Source organism: Stigmatopora argus, chromosome 15 (genome assembly GCF_051989625.1).
Source record: "Stigmatopora argus isolate UIUO_Sarg chromosome 15, RoL_Sarg_1.0, whole genome shotgun sequence".
Lineage (NCBI taxonomy): Eukaryota > Metazoa > Chordata > Actinopteri > Syngnathiformes > Syngnathidae > Stigmatopora > Stigmatopora argus.
In genome coordinates, this window is record NC_135401.1 from 8,016,072 (window position 1) to 8,031,672 (window position 15,601).

The window sequence follows — 15,601 nt, forward strand, 5'->3', positions numbered from 1 at the left end:
TTTCCGCTGATGATTGCATTAGAAATTTTGCAGGGTAAATATATTATTTTTCATACAATTAAAACACTCGTTTTTCTTTTATCTATGTATATTCTTTTTAAATTAAAAGTAAACTTGCAATTTAGAATGGCAGAATAAACGGGGTCATTTTTAAACCGTCGGACCTTTTACCGGAACTTTATCTTTTTTTTTATTAAAAGCATGCTTTTGCGACGCCGATGGTGACTCGTGTACATCGACACTTCCCCCATATAATTATTCGGTATGTATTTGAGAGTTAAATGTTGAGACTCGTTTCAACAATTTTATAATTTATTTTTCTTATTTCCGCGTGTAAACTATTGGCCTATGCATAGTGATCGGGAGGCGACAATGCTATAAATGAAGAAGCGTTGGCTAGCTTGTTAGCTCATTTGTTTGTTATTCATCATTTGCAGCCTCTTATTATCTTGATCTTTGGATCTGGCGGGCCACTAAATTGCATCACAAGGGTAAGAAAAAACACCTTATTCATATTTCCCGGAGTAATATTGTCTAGTATTTTTTCACGTTTGTGTTGATCTCTATTTACCCAATAGATGTCACCCTTGGAATGTTGCTAAACTCTTGTGTCAGGGTAGGATGGCCACTTTAGTAGCTTACGAGGATTCTGAGTCTGAGGATGAATCTCTGGACCAGCAAGACGGAGTCGGGTCATATCAAGAAGCGACGCAATGTCATTTAATGGAGTTGAAGGTACAACCCCAAAGGACATGGTTGGAATCCCAGCTTGATGTCCGTGGAGAAGAAAGTTCTTCTTCACAAAAGCAGACCTCTTCTTTTAGTTCTCATGCTGATTTTCAAAAAACTGCCCTGCTCCCTTCCACCCCAGCAGTTAAAAAGCACAAAAGACCCTGCACTATCCCATCCAATGTACGACCCTACATCCCTAAAAGACAAAGACTTGTCACTTCTTCCATAGATAAAGAAGAGAACATAACGGGGGACCTGCACAGGAAAGATGCCCAATTGCTCTCAACTGTGTCTCCAAAAGTGAAACTTCATCTTTCCCAAATACCTGCAGCTGCTGGGATACCCAAGAAGCTTCTGCTGAGCCTTCAAGGCCACCAGGGTCCGGTGAATACACTGCAATGGTGCCCCCTTCCTCAGAAAAGTCATCTACTGTTGTCTGCCTCCATGGATAAAACCTTTAAGGTACAGTTAAAATAATATCAATAATACTTGACTAAATCAAGCACTAGTGCAGGGGTGTCAGACTCGGGTTGGTTTGCGGGCCGCGTTAACGTCAACTCGATTTCATGTGTGCCGGACCATTTTAGATATAATATTTAGATTTTTTTCTTTATAAATGGATTAAAAGAACTGGATTAAAATCCCTTAATATTCATTTTTTTATAGATCTAAAACAATGTTTATTTTAGCTTTTTTTAAAATATATTTTTAGATTTTACAAAATTCATTTTTGAATTTAAAACACAATAAAAAATGATTACAAAATTACAATTATTGATTTAAAAGGGGGAAAATCAGGAAATTTATTATACATCTATACTCTTCATTTTAATTTGATCCTAAAACAGAAAGTTGGCACTCATGATTTACTTTCCCCGGCCACACAAAATGATGTGGCAGGTCAAATTTGGCCCCTGGGCCGCCACTTTGACACATGTGCACTAGTGTGATACTTCAGGCTGATTGCTGAACTCGTGTGCCCGCTATTGGCAAACTCCGAACCTACAGGCAAATATAAGAAGGCAATTATTAATCAGCAATGATATAAAAAAAATCCAGTGTTTTTGATTTTGCATACTAAGTTTCAATGTGATCCGTCCACAAATAATAGAGCCGTAGACAAAAAGTAATAGTGTAAACAGGCCAAAATACAACAACATGACAGACCTTCACCCTGTGATAATAATCAAATGAGAAGTGGCAAAAAAACAGGAGTAGTGGTGGGTACAGTTAAAGAGAAATACATTCTTTGGCTTCCGAATATAGAAACAGAGCACATAGCTCGTTCTGCACAATTATATCTATGACCGTCAGCCCTATGTATGTCAGCACCCACAGGGTATTCTAGCTTCCCCATTCCGCTTCTCTCTAGCCCACCCAGGGAAAAGAAATGGGAAAGAAAGGTCAAGAGATGGTGTGTGAATCTGTCCACACCCTTTCGCCAATTCTTAAGGGAGCGAGACATCGGCTCATCAGTTAAATATGCATGAGGTGCATTCGCATATTCAAACAGGTTCACCGACAGCATTTGAACCATCTTCTCTGCCTCCCCTCCTGGATGACTTGTGTTGTAGCAGATGGTGGCCAAATGAGGAAAAATAAGCTTTGGTGTTTTGTATGCAACTCTGATTGCGCATCAGGCTAACGTTACTAAACCAGGCATCTCTTGGACACAGGTTGATTATATTTCCCTCCTTTTTCTTTTAGGTCTCCTACAAAATCGTTTTTCCATTGTGCCTTACTTCTAATTTCATTCACTAATTTGGGTAAATGCTAAGTGTTCAGTGCAGTTTTACACTACAGTAAATACTTTATTATCTACAACACACAATGTACTGTATATTTAGAACAGGGGTGTCAAACTCATTTTTTGTCGCGAGCCATGTCGTAGTTTCGCTTTCATCCGCAAGGCCGTTATGTCTTCTAATTAGGTTGCTAAAATTAATCAATAATGAATTGACAGCTTTTGCGATCATCGAGAGATCATTTTTGGACAATAAAATTAATACAAATCTTCTATTTGAGCCTCTTAATTGCAAATTTTCTCTTGTAGTGGATTTTTAAAATGGATTAAAAATGTTAATCAGAAAAAAAGACAAATATAAAATTATCATGTTTTAACCATTTGTTTTTATTTAAAAATGAAAAAGTGAATATTGCGTTTTAAAAAATCTGTTTATTTACAGTGAAAATGAAAGGGAGAAGTAAAAAAATAGATATATTTCGATATTTCTAAAAAAATGGATTAAAAGAACTGAGTCAAAAGCCCTAAATATTCAGTTTGTTATAGATCTAAAACAGACCAAATGTTTTTTGCTCTAAAAACAACATAAAAAGAAAAAAAATACAATTTAGCATTTAAAAAAAATTCAATTATTGATTTAAAAAATCAACAAACAAATCTATAATGTAATAACATACATTTCAATTTTTTTAATGACCGCGTTTAACTTTTCACAATTAAAAAAAAGTTATGAGGCTTAAAATGACTTTATTTTGTCAGGTAGAAATTTCCTCGTTTGCTGTTAATCAAGAAAAGTAGAATTATTCTCACATATAGAAGTCTGTTACTAATTAGGAACTTACATTTAATATACATTAATTCCTCTCTATTGTTTTGGCCTGAAGACACAGTCTGTGAAGTCCTCACATCTCCCTCAGCTTTTCTGTTTTAAGCAGTTTAGTTGCCCTACCTCATCCTCGGACTGCACGCAATTAGTCATTGTCGCTATGGCTACGGCAGGTGTTAGACAGCAGTTTTACATTGATAATAGAAATTCTCATTTATTTTTTTAATTGTCTCGAGGCATTTAGAAAGCAGATTAACCAATGAGTCATGCGGAAGAATCCTCGGCAAGTGGCCGGTGAAAATGAACAGGATAAGGAAAAAAAAAAAAAAGAAAATATTCATTTACAGGTCTCGCCTTATGTGAGACTATTGTCAGGGCATTAATTGGTTCATTGTCTTGGGTTATTGTGTGCTAATGCTTATAGAATGACATTTCTTTATTATTATAATTGGTAAATATGTGGCGGGTCTGATTAGTTGATATGGCAACCTTGTGGTGGCAGTGTTTCCACAGGAGCTTAGTCTTTGAGTTGGAACACAAGCACTGTCACTATTTACTCTGAAGGATTTGGAGTAGCATTTTTCAAAACATTTTAATTGTAGAGTTTAGAAAAAAGTAAACTTTTGGAACTTCTATGATAACAGATGACACGTCTAAAAGGATAAGTGGACTTCAGGTGTTTCACTCAAACTGTCTTTACTTGACACTATTGTACGCTCGTCAGTCATTTTTCCAATTTTGCTGTCAAAAGCAGAAAAAGGGGAAAGAAAATGCTAGTTGTGCTAAGCTTTAAGATGCACAAAAGCATTTATCCTCAACATCAGGTGTGCTCAGTATGTTGATCGCGATCTACCAGTCGATCGCCAAGGTACTCAAGGGAGATCATAAGAGCATACGATTTGATTCATTCTCTTGGTTTCTTTTAAATGAGGAACTACAGTGACGCCTACCAATTAATTGATAATTCTACCAAGTACAGTGCAATTGAACTTTCTGAAATAGCCCTGGTAAGCTCAATTGAGTGCATGCCTTTCTCTTTAGTCTCCCACGCAGATCGTGTATTTCTAATGCTGTGTGAAGAGCACAGTTAATAATGAAACACAGAACCTGAGAGCTGTCTGATGTGGCCTGCAGAGTTTTCGCTGTGAAGCACCCCCCAAAAAAAAAACTTCTCGTCGTTAAAAGTTGTACCTCATTTGAGCTGGCACCTGACAAGACCACCCACTTGATGTCAGGCTGAGTTGTGACCCGTCAGACTGGAAATCAGCCTCTATAAGCAATAGTGGGTCTGATGAAACACTTGTCACAGTATTGGCGTAGCTCCTATTGATGAAACGTGTTGAAGCTCAGTGTGAACGCACCACTGCAATTATGAAGCACAAAAGATCAGCATTTCTGTCATGAATAGACCATCTCCTTTCAGGACTTCATTTTTTGCCCGTTCAAATTTGTTTGCAGTCTGTTGGCACTTTTTATGCTCTTCCGATGGTAGATACTAGTTTAGCCGAACATACACGCGCTCATTTAAAATGATTGATGCTTGTTTTAATTTAAGTTTAGCACATAGTTTAATTAGAATAGATTAATAGCATAAATACACACACACATATATATATATATATATATATATATATATATATATAATATAATATAAATATACTAGTCTTATTGTATGATAATTTTGCCACCAAAATATCACAACTTTCCCTACAATACATGAAGGAAACAACAATTATCGTTGTGTTTTTCGAGGTGTGAATGTAGGAGTATTATTTCTAGTGCCTGTATTATTCTGCTGTGTCCATCCAATCGGAGCGATCATGTGATGTATTTGTGGTGCCTTTCAGGTGTGGGACGGAGCCGAGAGTGGACGTTGCCTAAGGGTTTACACCTGCCACTCAGGAGCTGTCCGAGACGCCTGTTGGAGCCCCTCTGGGCACCAGATCCTCTCTGGCTCATTTGACAACACAGCTGTGGTTACTGACGTGGAGACAGGTGAGCAGCAGGCCAGCTTTATTCTGGATTCATTCTCTAAACATGGTCGTAATAATATGACAAAACATGTTGTTGGTCGTCAGTTTCACCCAGTTCAGATCTATTTCATTGGTAGTGAGGGATAGAATAAAAAAAATCCAATGGTGGGGCACATCCTGAATTGGTAGCCGGCCAATTACCATATTTTCTCGCGTATTAGCCGCCTCTGCGTATAAGCCGCCTCTGCGTATAAGCCGCACCCTTAAAATTGCCTTAAAATCGTTGAATTTTACAATTTCTCTCTTATAAGACGCCCCCTGATTGACAATTTTCACCTCCATATTCATAGTTTTAACAGAGATTACAAATGTGTTACTTTGAAGGGAAAATCTTAAGAAAAATCATTGCCCCTGGTATTTCTGAGCTACTTGATGAATCGAAAGGGTGCTTTCTGCACGGAGACAAATTCAAAAAGGAAGCCACGTGAGCAGTACAACCAGAAAGTGTGTCAGTAGTGGTCTAGTTTGTCATCCATAGGTAAGATGTTGGCGGCCTGAGCGAACAATGGTAGACACGTGAGTTTTTTTCACGTTTTATGCAGGATACGGTTAATTTTTTCTTGAATTTTATTCATGATGTCAAAATACATTTTGTTAAGCATTTTATCTGTTCATCTTTTCTCTTTTGATGTGCATGTCAAGTCTAATTTGTGCACATATAAGCCGTACCCTCGATTCAGTCATCTTTTTTTTAGCGACTAATAGGGCTTATATGCGAAAAAATACGTTACATATATTGTGTTTGTACTTTTCATGTCAGTTAGTAGTCAATTAACATATTCATCATTGAGCAATAATGTTGTGAAGTGTGATAGTTTATTTTAAAGCAGCAACATAATTTTTCCTGCCTCGTGTTCTATTCTTGGAAACAAACATCTTTTGCTATCAGACAAAATTGCTTTTCAGGATATGACAAAATACGAGTTTGATTGCACCACACAGGGATTCAATTTTTTTTCCCTTTCAATTCCTGCAATATGTTGACTTCTCAGTAAACAGAAGCCGGTGTTTTTCTTGTTTGTTCATGTTTTTGTTTCATTACTTGAAGCCAAATCCTGTAAGCTTTGTGTTGTTCTGTGTGATCATACAATGCCTTTTCAAGGTGACATTTACTCACGATCAATATTTTTGTGTGCTTTGGAAGCGCTTTGCTTCCACCCAGGCAGGCCAGCCAGTTCACCAAGCAAATTGGAATCTTTAAATTGGGGCTTGTGGAGATGTTCCTATTACTTACAAGAAAGCTGTTGGGGAGGCTTCACTGTGAATTAAAGTTAGGCAAATGGGCCAGACGTTGCTTTTGATGCCCCCGCGGTGTCTGCCGCGATGACGTGCTTCCGTTTGTCCTTCCTCTCTGTGTGTTTGTCAATACTGCCAATAGGGCCTAAGGATAATAGCTTGGCCTACACATTAAAGCACACAGACAGCACCGGGGAAGGGATCAATAATGGACACAACACGGCTGGAGCAACTACCATGACCTTACAGTGGAGCTTCACAGGCCGTGCCCTTAAACATTTTTCCCCCCACCACTTTTGATTTGATTCTTGTGTTATAAGCATGATGATAATGCTTATGTTGAAGCACCGCTCTAGTTGCTCTGCTTGTTTTCCTTGGATGCTGATGAACCCGTTGGCTGCCACCGATGGCGATAAATGTCCAATTCATTAGAACGGGGAGGATTGTCTGAGAATTATGATTCAATGGCATTGATCATTCATTAGAACTGCAAGGGATCGTTCGCAGTTCAAATAGATTAGGTGAGTGTCATCTTCAATGGCAGCTAAATAGTTCTTTATAAAACAAAAAACATCAGGTAATGATGATGTTTTTCATTAAGTTCATACTATAGTTTTTGATTTGGTGAAGGTTAGTAGTAAACTATAATTTGTTGGAACTTGGGTAAAGATTCAGGTTATGCCTTTTGTAGTGCAAGAGACTATTTTTGGTCATTTAAATAAACTTGACTGATATACACTTTCAACTATTCGTATATTATATTTTGCTTAAAGGATTCATTCAATTTCCATACCACTCATCGTCAACAGGGTCGGGGTGTAATTTACAAAATAATACAATGCAAACGAAACCAGTGAAATCAGGATGAATAAAAACAGAAATAGATACAAGTTCTGGCCCCCAATAACACTCTAAAGTTGATTTTTTTTCAAAATGTTTTCATCACATGATATTTAAAACATTCCTTACCATTGCCATTTAAATTGGGAGGACTGGCTGTGGATGCTCATATTTCATTGGACTTTTTGACTGGGAGGAATTAGATTAGATTAGAACTTTATTTCATCCCGTATTCGGGAAATTTCTTGGTTGCAGTAGTAAGACAGATACAAGACATTGTAGACCTAGGTAAAAAAAACTGGAGCCAGCGAATGATGAGTACTAGATTTGATGTCTGTCCGTGGCAGCCAATGAGTTAAATGAGTCATCAGTAGGTAAATGATGATCTAATGTCAATGCGCTTTGAGTGCTTGGAAGGTGGAAGTTACTATACAAGTAGAAGTCTATAAAGGCTAATGCGTATTATCAATGAGTGTTGCCGTCCCTAATTTATTCCTACATTGCATTTAAAAGCCTCAAAATCACAGCCAAAAATCATTTCTCTTTTTGTTTAAATACACCCAAATCCATCCTCAACCCCTACCTAATGTGCGGCGGTGCCATGCCTTTCATTGGATATTGTGTTCATTTTCATGCATTTTCAAATTAAAACACTTTTATGGCAGCAGAGGGTTTTATTTGTTTCAAATGGTGGCCGCTCGCAGAAATGAAGCCAATTCAATTTAGCTGCATATCATTGAGGGACTCGGGGATTCCAACCCTGCTTCTGTACAATTGCAGTGTAATTGGATGTGGCTAAAACCTAAGGCTTGACTCCTAACTCTATAGTTAATCCGATTGCAGCATCAGCCCGAGTGGCACACGTAATTGGCCTGCTGCTTATTAAAAAAAAAATCCACATTTTTGAGACTTTAATTGTACAGCTTTTCTTTTCAGTAAATTTACCCCCATTTACGAACAAGACTGTTTTGTAACATTTCATGTTAACGCCATAGCTTTCCATCAATTCTCTACCCCCCGTGATGTGTGTCCTACACGCGTTATTGAGGAGCCTGCGCACAAAGATCTTCACATTTGTTCTCCTGCCCAATTTCATTCACGGAAATGCATTTGCACCCCCAGTTGGGTGCAGGCAGGCCTTTCAAAGCAGTCGGAATATAAGACGGGTTGCATAGTCTAATGCGCACAAGGGAAGAAAATGAGAAAAAGAAATGGGGAGACTTGCAAAGTGTATAAGAAATGAGTTTCTTCTGCTAGCAATTAGAGTGAAGTGGCAGCTGTTGAGCTCCACCTTGGACTTGCTCCTTGGCAGAGATTGACGCCAATGCCCGGCTGCTTTGTATTAGCGCGTGCGTGTGCGCTCATATGTGCCGGCATGCCCGCTCCTTATCCCCCTGCTCCACTCGACTATATGAATCTTTCTAACAGTATATTCGGACTGCAGAATCCCTTTTTAATATTAATGGAACAATTTGCAGTTGACATTCTTTCCCCTCACTCACTTCAAATTCAGTTTGTTGTTCACAACATACAGGACAATCTATTTCCCACTCAAATTTGGCTCCGTGATATTGCAAGAAGTTTTAGTTCATAATGAGTACAACCACTGTGCCGTGAGCAATGGTTAAGTCATACAATGTAATATTCAGAGAGAAAAATGAATGTGGATATAATGAGATTAAAATTGAACTATTACAAGGTTAATAGGTAATAGGATGAATGTTAAATTATAGATTATACTATTACAAGATTCTAATTGTGACACAGTCATTTTATTGCTTATTTTTTCTCTATCATGAACCGGAAGTTGTTTGGATTCTAGGGCATCAACTTTTGGTGACGTAGTCTGTGTGAGTGCAACTTTTTTTGCGTAATATTTGGAGAAAATTCATAAAATTATGCGATTAAAAACACATTACAGTAATACCTTGTCATACGAGTGCCCTGACATTTGAGATACGGGTAAAATTCCGAGAAAATATGTGCCTTGAGATACGAGACAATTTTTTTTAGATATGAGGTGGCCGAGACGCGAGAGGCTGCTTATGATTTCAGCGCACTGTCTTTCTCGCTGCATCTCCCTCGTGCAAAGATCTCTACGAGCACTGGGCGGAGTTGCATTTTAAATGATAGTTAACTCATTGCTATGGGAAACGTTGATTTGAGATACGAGTAAATCGACATACGAGCTCAGTCCCGGAACGCATTAAGCTTGTATCTCAAGGTATGACTGTAGTTATTTTTCTATCACTCAAACCGGAAGTTGTTCAGGGTCTGCAGACATCAACTTTTGGTGACATTAAGTCAATGTGAAAAATTTGATAATTTTGGAGCTTTATGTGATTCCTGCTGAAATAACTTTGATGACAATGACTGTTATTAACATAGGTGACATAGTTTTAAATTAAAAGATTTTCTGATGGTGTCCCCTGAACATTTTTCAATGCAAAAAGTGTGCCACTGCTCAAAAAAGGTTGGGAAACACTGCCGTAGGTTGTAGCGATAGCCAGGCTTTGGAAGCAACAATGTTCAATTTTACCTAAAACGCATGTCAGCCCTGAAATGATGCAATTACGAATAACATACCTCAAAGAGCCTCCAAACTGTGAACATACAATTGCAATTTAACATTTTGCAACCTTTCACAATTGAAAGCTGGTTGTTTACGCTTTCATAATATCAATCCAAAATTGTTAAGGAAGCGTCCTTGAAAGCGCTCAAGCACCCTGCAGAAAAAATGATTGCTACATTTGCCTTAGGTAGTAACAAAGATTAGGCCTCCATGATCATAGCTTTAAGCAGTATACAGTATTTCAAGAGACAATCCTTTAGGCAGCAAATGCCATCGGCAAAACATATGGGAATAATGAACTACATTGTACGCATTATTTTACAATAGTTACCTGACACAGTAAGAGGAAAAAGTACAATTGGGTGATGAATGAGTTCTATCCTGCTGAGTTCAGCAATATGGCGCTGCTCGAGTTCAAAATGCACAGTCGTGTTAGATACAGGTCATTCTGAAAAATGAAAATATAGATGCTTTGTTAAGCTGTGACCATTCAGAAAATATTACATTTAAATTCAATATTCAGTTTTTTGGAAGAATCACTTCACATAAGCATGCGTATGCGGTTGCTAATCAATTGGTATATTTCTCTTGCAATGCAAATTTGGGTATTTTAACAGCAGTTCTGCGTACTCCCAATAAAAGACTCAATGATCAAGTCTTTCACTACACGGATAAAGTAATGTGTTTCCTCCTCACTCAGAAAACGCTTTGTGCTTTCTGTCATTGCTATACTTTGTCTTGTTTTAACCTAATTGAGCTTTTCTTCATTAAAACATTACATATCACGTTTCATTACGACTGGGCCGTTGAGGCGCAAATACGAGTTTTTAATCTCCACGAGCAAACGAGATAAGCCAATTAAACAAGAAGCTGCCGAGTGTCTCAAATCTGCCTATTAAAAAGTTCAAATCAATGCTAATGAATTTTGCAAATTTGCTGTATAGTATTCCACAATCAACAATAAGACTGGACTGTCCTCTCTAGACGGTATTCAATAGACTGTGTTCTGCTTCTCTGAACCGAATCTGGAATGATTTGAGTGTTGGTTTTTGCCGTTCACTGCCGGAGACTTTTGTGCTTGTGAGCTACGTTGTTTATTTGTTTGAATTTAATGAGGAGTTGTTGAGGCCTGAGGTGTACTGTTTCGCATATTCTCTGAGAGGGTGCTGCCTCATAGTTTGGACTTCCCTGGCACAAATACAAATTACTATTCATTCGCAGATCCCCGGTGTAATTATATCCAAGCCTCCGAGTGTTTTTGTGAGGTTTTGAGCAGTGACATTTTATGTTTGGATTTAAATAAGGCTGCTTCTAACCTAAATTAGATTCCACATCCTACCTATTTAATTCTCGGATAATGCTAGTGTGTGCACACAGGTGACCTGCACGTTCGGGCTTGCCTCTCAAATGGAATTGAATTGCAGAGGCCTCCTGAGACTCAAAACGCTTTGATTTTAGTGTCAAAAAGATGTGAAATCCTGATGCAATGCCAAGACTGTATCGTAAGACTTTCACCTCAGGTCAAATGGGACTGGCTCAAACTGGATATACTGTGTGGAAACCGATCTGTAAAGGATGAAACAATGGCTCTAACGTATGGACAGTCACTGTCGCAGGAATGATTAGAAAGTGTTACATGATACTATGAAGGTGTGCTCATTGACTACAAATGATATACAAACATATTCTTCTCATGGATATTCGAAACCAAAGCTTTTAAATGTGTGTGTACTTTTTTCATCAGGGGGATTTTGCCTTTGGAATGGAATGCAATGAAATATTCACTTCTGAAATCCCATCAGAAAGCTTACAACCTGAATTTCTGACATTTTGTCATTTGGAACGCTTTTGAAATAGTTTTATTTAAGAGAAATATTTATAGAACTTTCATAGCGAAAGCTTGACGTGCAATTAATCCCCGCGTTTGAATCCATCCCTGCATAATTCAAGACAACTCCTGCTGATCAAAGACACGAAGGTGCATTATTAAAAAAACAACAGCGCATTGATGTTGTTCTTTCCCTTCTGTTTTTATTTGTGCAGGCCAATGCATCGTCAAAGCGAATAATCAGTTCAAGGTGATGTGTGTGGTCTCGCATCCCACCAACCCTGAAGTGTTCATGTGTGGAGGTTACAGTTCAATGGTCAACGCCTGGGACTCCCGCTGCTGCAAGGTCGAACATATTAACCTCCCTACTACACATCTATCATCTTTATTGACTCCGTTTCACCGGCTGCACTTTGACCTTTTCAAATCAAAGGGAGGCAGGCGGGTGAAGACACATTTAACACACACACACACACACACACAAACAATGTTGCACGTGAACCTCACTAAAAGGCTCGGGATCTCACATATTGCCTTTAAATGGGCTGGTGATCTCACTTATTGTTGAACGTGAAATTCATTTTGCTTTCATAAATTGTTCTTGTGAAGCTACAACCCAGTAATGCCATTAACTTTAATGAAGTTTATTTTATTTATTTTTTTAAATGATAATCCGATGCATTTTTATCATAACCTGAATGCTCACTGATAATATTGTGACCCACAGAAAATTGTATCGTTTCCCTCGCAGGTTTTTGGCTAGCAATTGCTTCTACTATTAGATCTCCATGTCAATTGCAGACGAGGCATTTGACCCTAAAGAGTTGATCCTTTCTCAGACCATTACACTGAAGTATTTGTGTGATGTCAAATGAACCATTTTCTCATTAATAGTACGCAGTGGTAAGCTTTAGGCGCAACTGCATGGAGTATTGGGCGTTTATTTGAATTGAGCCTAACTAATAAAATGATAAAATCATAACTATTTTTAATTTGTTTATATCACTGATATTTAATTAGCGTACATACTTTACTGATTACACAATTAGTTTCATTCGCTTCTGTGGTAATATTTGTTTGTTTATACTTTTTTTTTTAATTAAGTGTAACTCATTACCTTTTTTAATTTTGATGTTTTTTTAATTGATTTGTAGGGATTTTTTTTATTGTAGGGTCTTGTATTTGTGTGTGTAGTGGGGGTAGTAATATTTTTCCCTAACCAGACTTTCATGATTTTTTTTTTTTGCAAACAATTTCATCAGATTGTCAAAGTGTACAAAGCAGGAATCCAGCAGACTCTGGACATTCTCTTTCTGAGAGGTGGCCTGGATATCATCACAAGCTCTGACAGTGTTAGCAGAGACTCAGCTGACCGCACCCTGATCGCATGGGACTTCCAAAGCACTGCCAAAATCTCCAACCAGATCTACCATGTAAGCATATTTCTTAGGAGCAATGCCAGTAACCATTGCATACACAAAATGCATTTTTTATGATGAATTATTCTCCAAAGTCTGACTCTACTTAATATTTACATGTTTAGACTTTACATTTGCAAGGAAGGAACCCATAAAACCCATCATTCACTGCAAGCTCATCCCAGTCAAAATAGATTGGACGTCCGTCACCATAAATGGCAGCCAATAACCAAAAATAAATATAATCAGATTCCCAACTGCTTTCTAGGAGCGCTACACATGCCCCAGCTTGGCTCTCCACCCGCATGAGGATTCCTTTGTAGCCCAGACCAACGGCGACTACGTGGCCGTGTTTAACTCCCAACGGCCTTATAGGATGAACAAGAGGCGACGTTACGAAGGACACAAGGTCAGCAATAATGTCACTGTCTTCAGGGTAGCTTTGTTAGTGGCTTTCAAACAATTAACTAATGGAAAAACAGTAATGTTTTCAAAATATATATAAGCGTAATTCAAAGTATGCAAAGAAAATGTCTTAATATAGGAATCAACAAGGAGGTTCAAAACTTAAAGTTTTGATTTTTCTCCCCCTCCTAGCACGAACACACCAAGTGCAATTTGATGTTTCTGCTTCAGTACTAATAGATGATGATGGACACGCATGCAAGGCAGTCCATTCCATTACATCCTAAGACTTTGTATTTTAATTGTATCCCACCAGGGGATACATTGAATCAGATAATGAGATCTCAGCATGATCATAATGCCTTTTTAATTTCACTTTTCCTTTTTTGATATGGTTTGTCATTCAACTGTTTCAATAAGGCTAAAATGATTATTTAAAAAAGATTGTCGTTTTAGTTGGCATATTTTACCCCTTTTATTATTTAAGTGTGAATCATACTGTATGCTTGAACTTGGGGCAATTGAGAGGCTCTTGGTTTTAAGTCTTGACCCCATGGGTGAAGTTTGCCTGCTAATTTGTTGGTAATGTCCTTTTGATGTGTGTGTAAAACATCTGTAATTGACTGGAGACCCGTTTAGGGGAGGAAAACATCCAGCTCGACCATGGCCTTAATGAAGCCAAGCATTGTGGCGGAATAAATTGAGCTACTGTAGTATGAAGTGGTTTGACTCAAAGGTCAAAAGTGCCAAATTCGAGCTGCAGCAAATGAACAGATTTGTTCAACATGAACTTTTTCTGTGTTTTGCTGCACCCATATTGTTGATTTTGGCCATGGAAAATATGAAGTATAACATGACTTTTGCTTCTGACTCTCTCAGGTCGAGGGCTATGCGGTCCAGTGTGATTTCTCTCTGGATGGAACTCTTTTAGTGTCCGGCAGCTCCACCGGCTCAGCCCACTTCTACGACTACCACAACGCTCGCCTGCTTTATTCTCTGCAAGCACACAGACATCCGTGCCTATGCGTGGCCCAACATCCCGTCCTACCGACCACCGCCGCCACTTGCGACTGGGGCGGTGAGATCAAGGTCTGGCACTGACGAAGAAGTTCACATGGAGCTCAAATGTTAAGGTAGGTGAACACTAGAAATGCAACTGGATCTCTGGGGCACTTAAACACACAGCATCAGCCTTCCTTTTAAGTCATTTACTTTCAAAGCGTAATTCTCTTTGTGTCCTGATTTTTCTTTCTTCCTGATCGCTCTGATCTGACATTTCCCTGAACTTCTCAGCCGAAGCGAGACTAAAGTTAAATGAATCGCTTACATCTGTCAGCTCTTGTCAGCTTTGTCCTAAAGGCCCACCCGTCAACAAAAAAGCAATGACGCACGCCCACATGCTTGTGAACTTTCTTTGGATTGCAATCCTTAAAATATATTCCATTCCAAAATGCTACTTTCTATGATTGTTTTCAAGTGTGATAGTTATTCACACTTGTTTTGAATGTTAAATAAAAGAGCCGGTAAAGCGTGATACACAGACAGAGCAAACTCGCAACTTTAATTTTTTTTTTTTTATAGTATCCAATTTTATGGGGTTTTACAGTAAATTGTAGCACCTTGACTTTATTTCCTCAATAACCACGCTCGTAACTCATTTTAGTCATAAATCATTGTATTTATGTGCTTAGCTATCTATCCTCTTAAATAGAAAGAACCCGTTTACTTTGAATTTTCCGCTGTACTTGATTTCAAATGAAGATTCTGGATACCCTTCATATTTTCCCAACATTCATCTTTATTCATAAATAAATACAGCAAAAATATATTTAATCATGCATCAGACAGACATATTCACATTTTGTTGTTACTGGGACCTTTATGGAGGTAGGACTGGACACAGCCATTTGAACTTCCATCAATGCATTCCATAAATTAAATATCAACTGAATAGAATACAGTTTTAT

The 15,601-nt window shown here is 38.1% G+C and overlaps 1 protein-coding gene across 1 annotated transcript; it reads left to right on the top strand.

Moving 5' to 3' along the window:
* The first annotated feature begins 189 nt into the window (after positions 1 to 189).
* wdr25 (WD repeat domain 25) lies at positions 190 to 15,533 on the top strand. Its single transcript, XM_077620912.1, has 7 exons — positions 190 to 491; positions 579 to 1,194; positions 5,150 to 5,297; positions 12,027 to 12,157; positions 13,074 to 13,244; positions 13,498 to 13,638; positions 14,514 to 15,533. The coding sequence occupies exons 2-7, from the start codon at positions 622 to 624 to the stop codon at positions 14,733 to 14,735; spliced, it is 1,386 nt and encodes a 461-aa protein (XP_077477038.1). The 5' UTR covers positions 190 to 491; positions 579 to 621; the 3' UTR covers positions 14,736 to 15,533.
* The last annotated feature ends 68 nt before the right edge of the window (positions 15,534 to 15,601 follow it).

Coding starts and splice junctions, on each gene's coding strand:
- wdr25 (XM_077620912.1), top strand. CDS start 622: ATGGCCACTTTAGTAGCTTACGAGGATTCTGAGTCTGAGGATGAATCT. Junction 5,298..12,026: donor GGTTACTGACGTGGAGACAG/GTGAGCAGCAGG, acceptor TTATTTGTGCAG/GCCAATGCATCGTCAAAGCG. Junction 13,639..14,513: donor GACGTTACGAAGGACACAAG/GTCAGCAATAAT, acceptor TGACTCTCTCAG/GTCGAGGGCTATGCGGTCCA.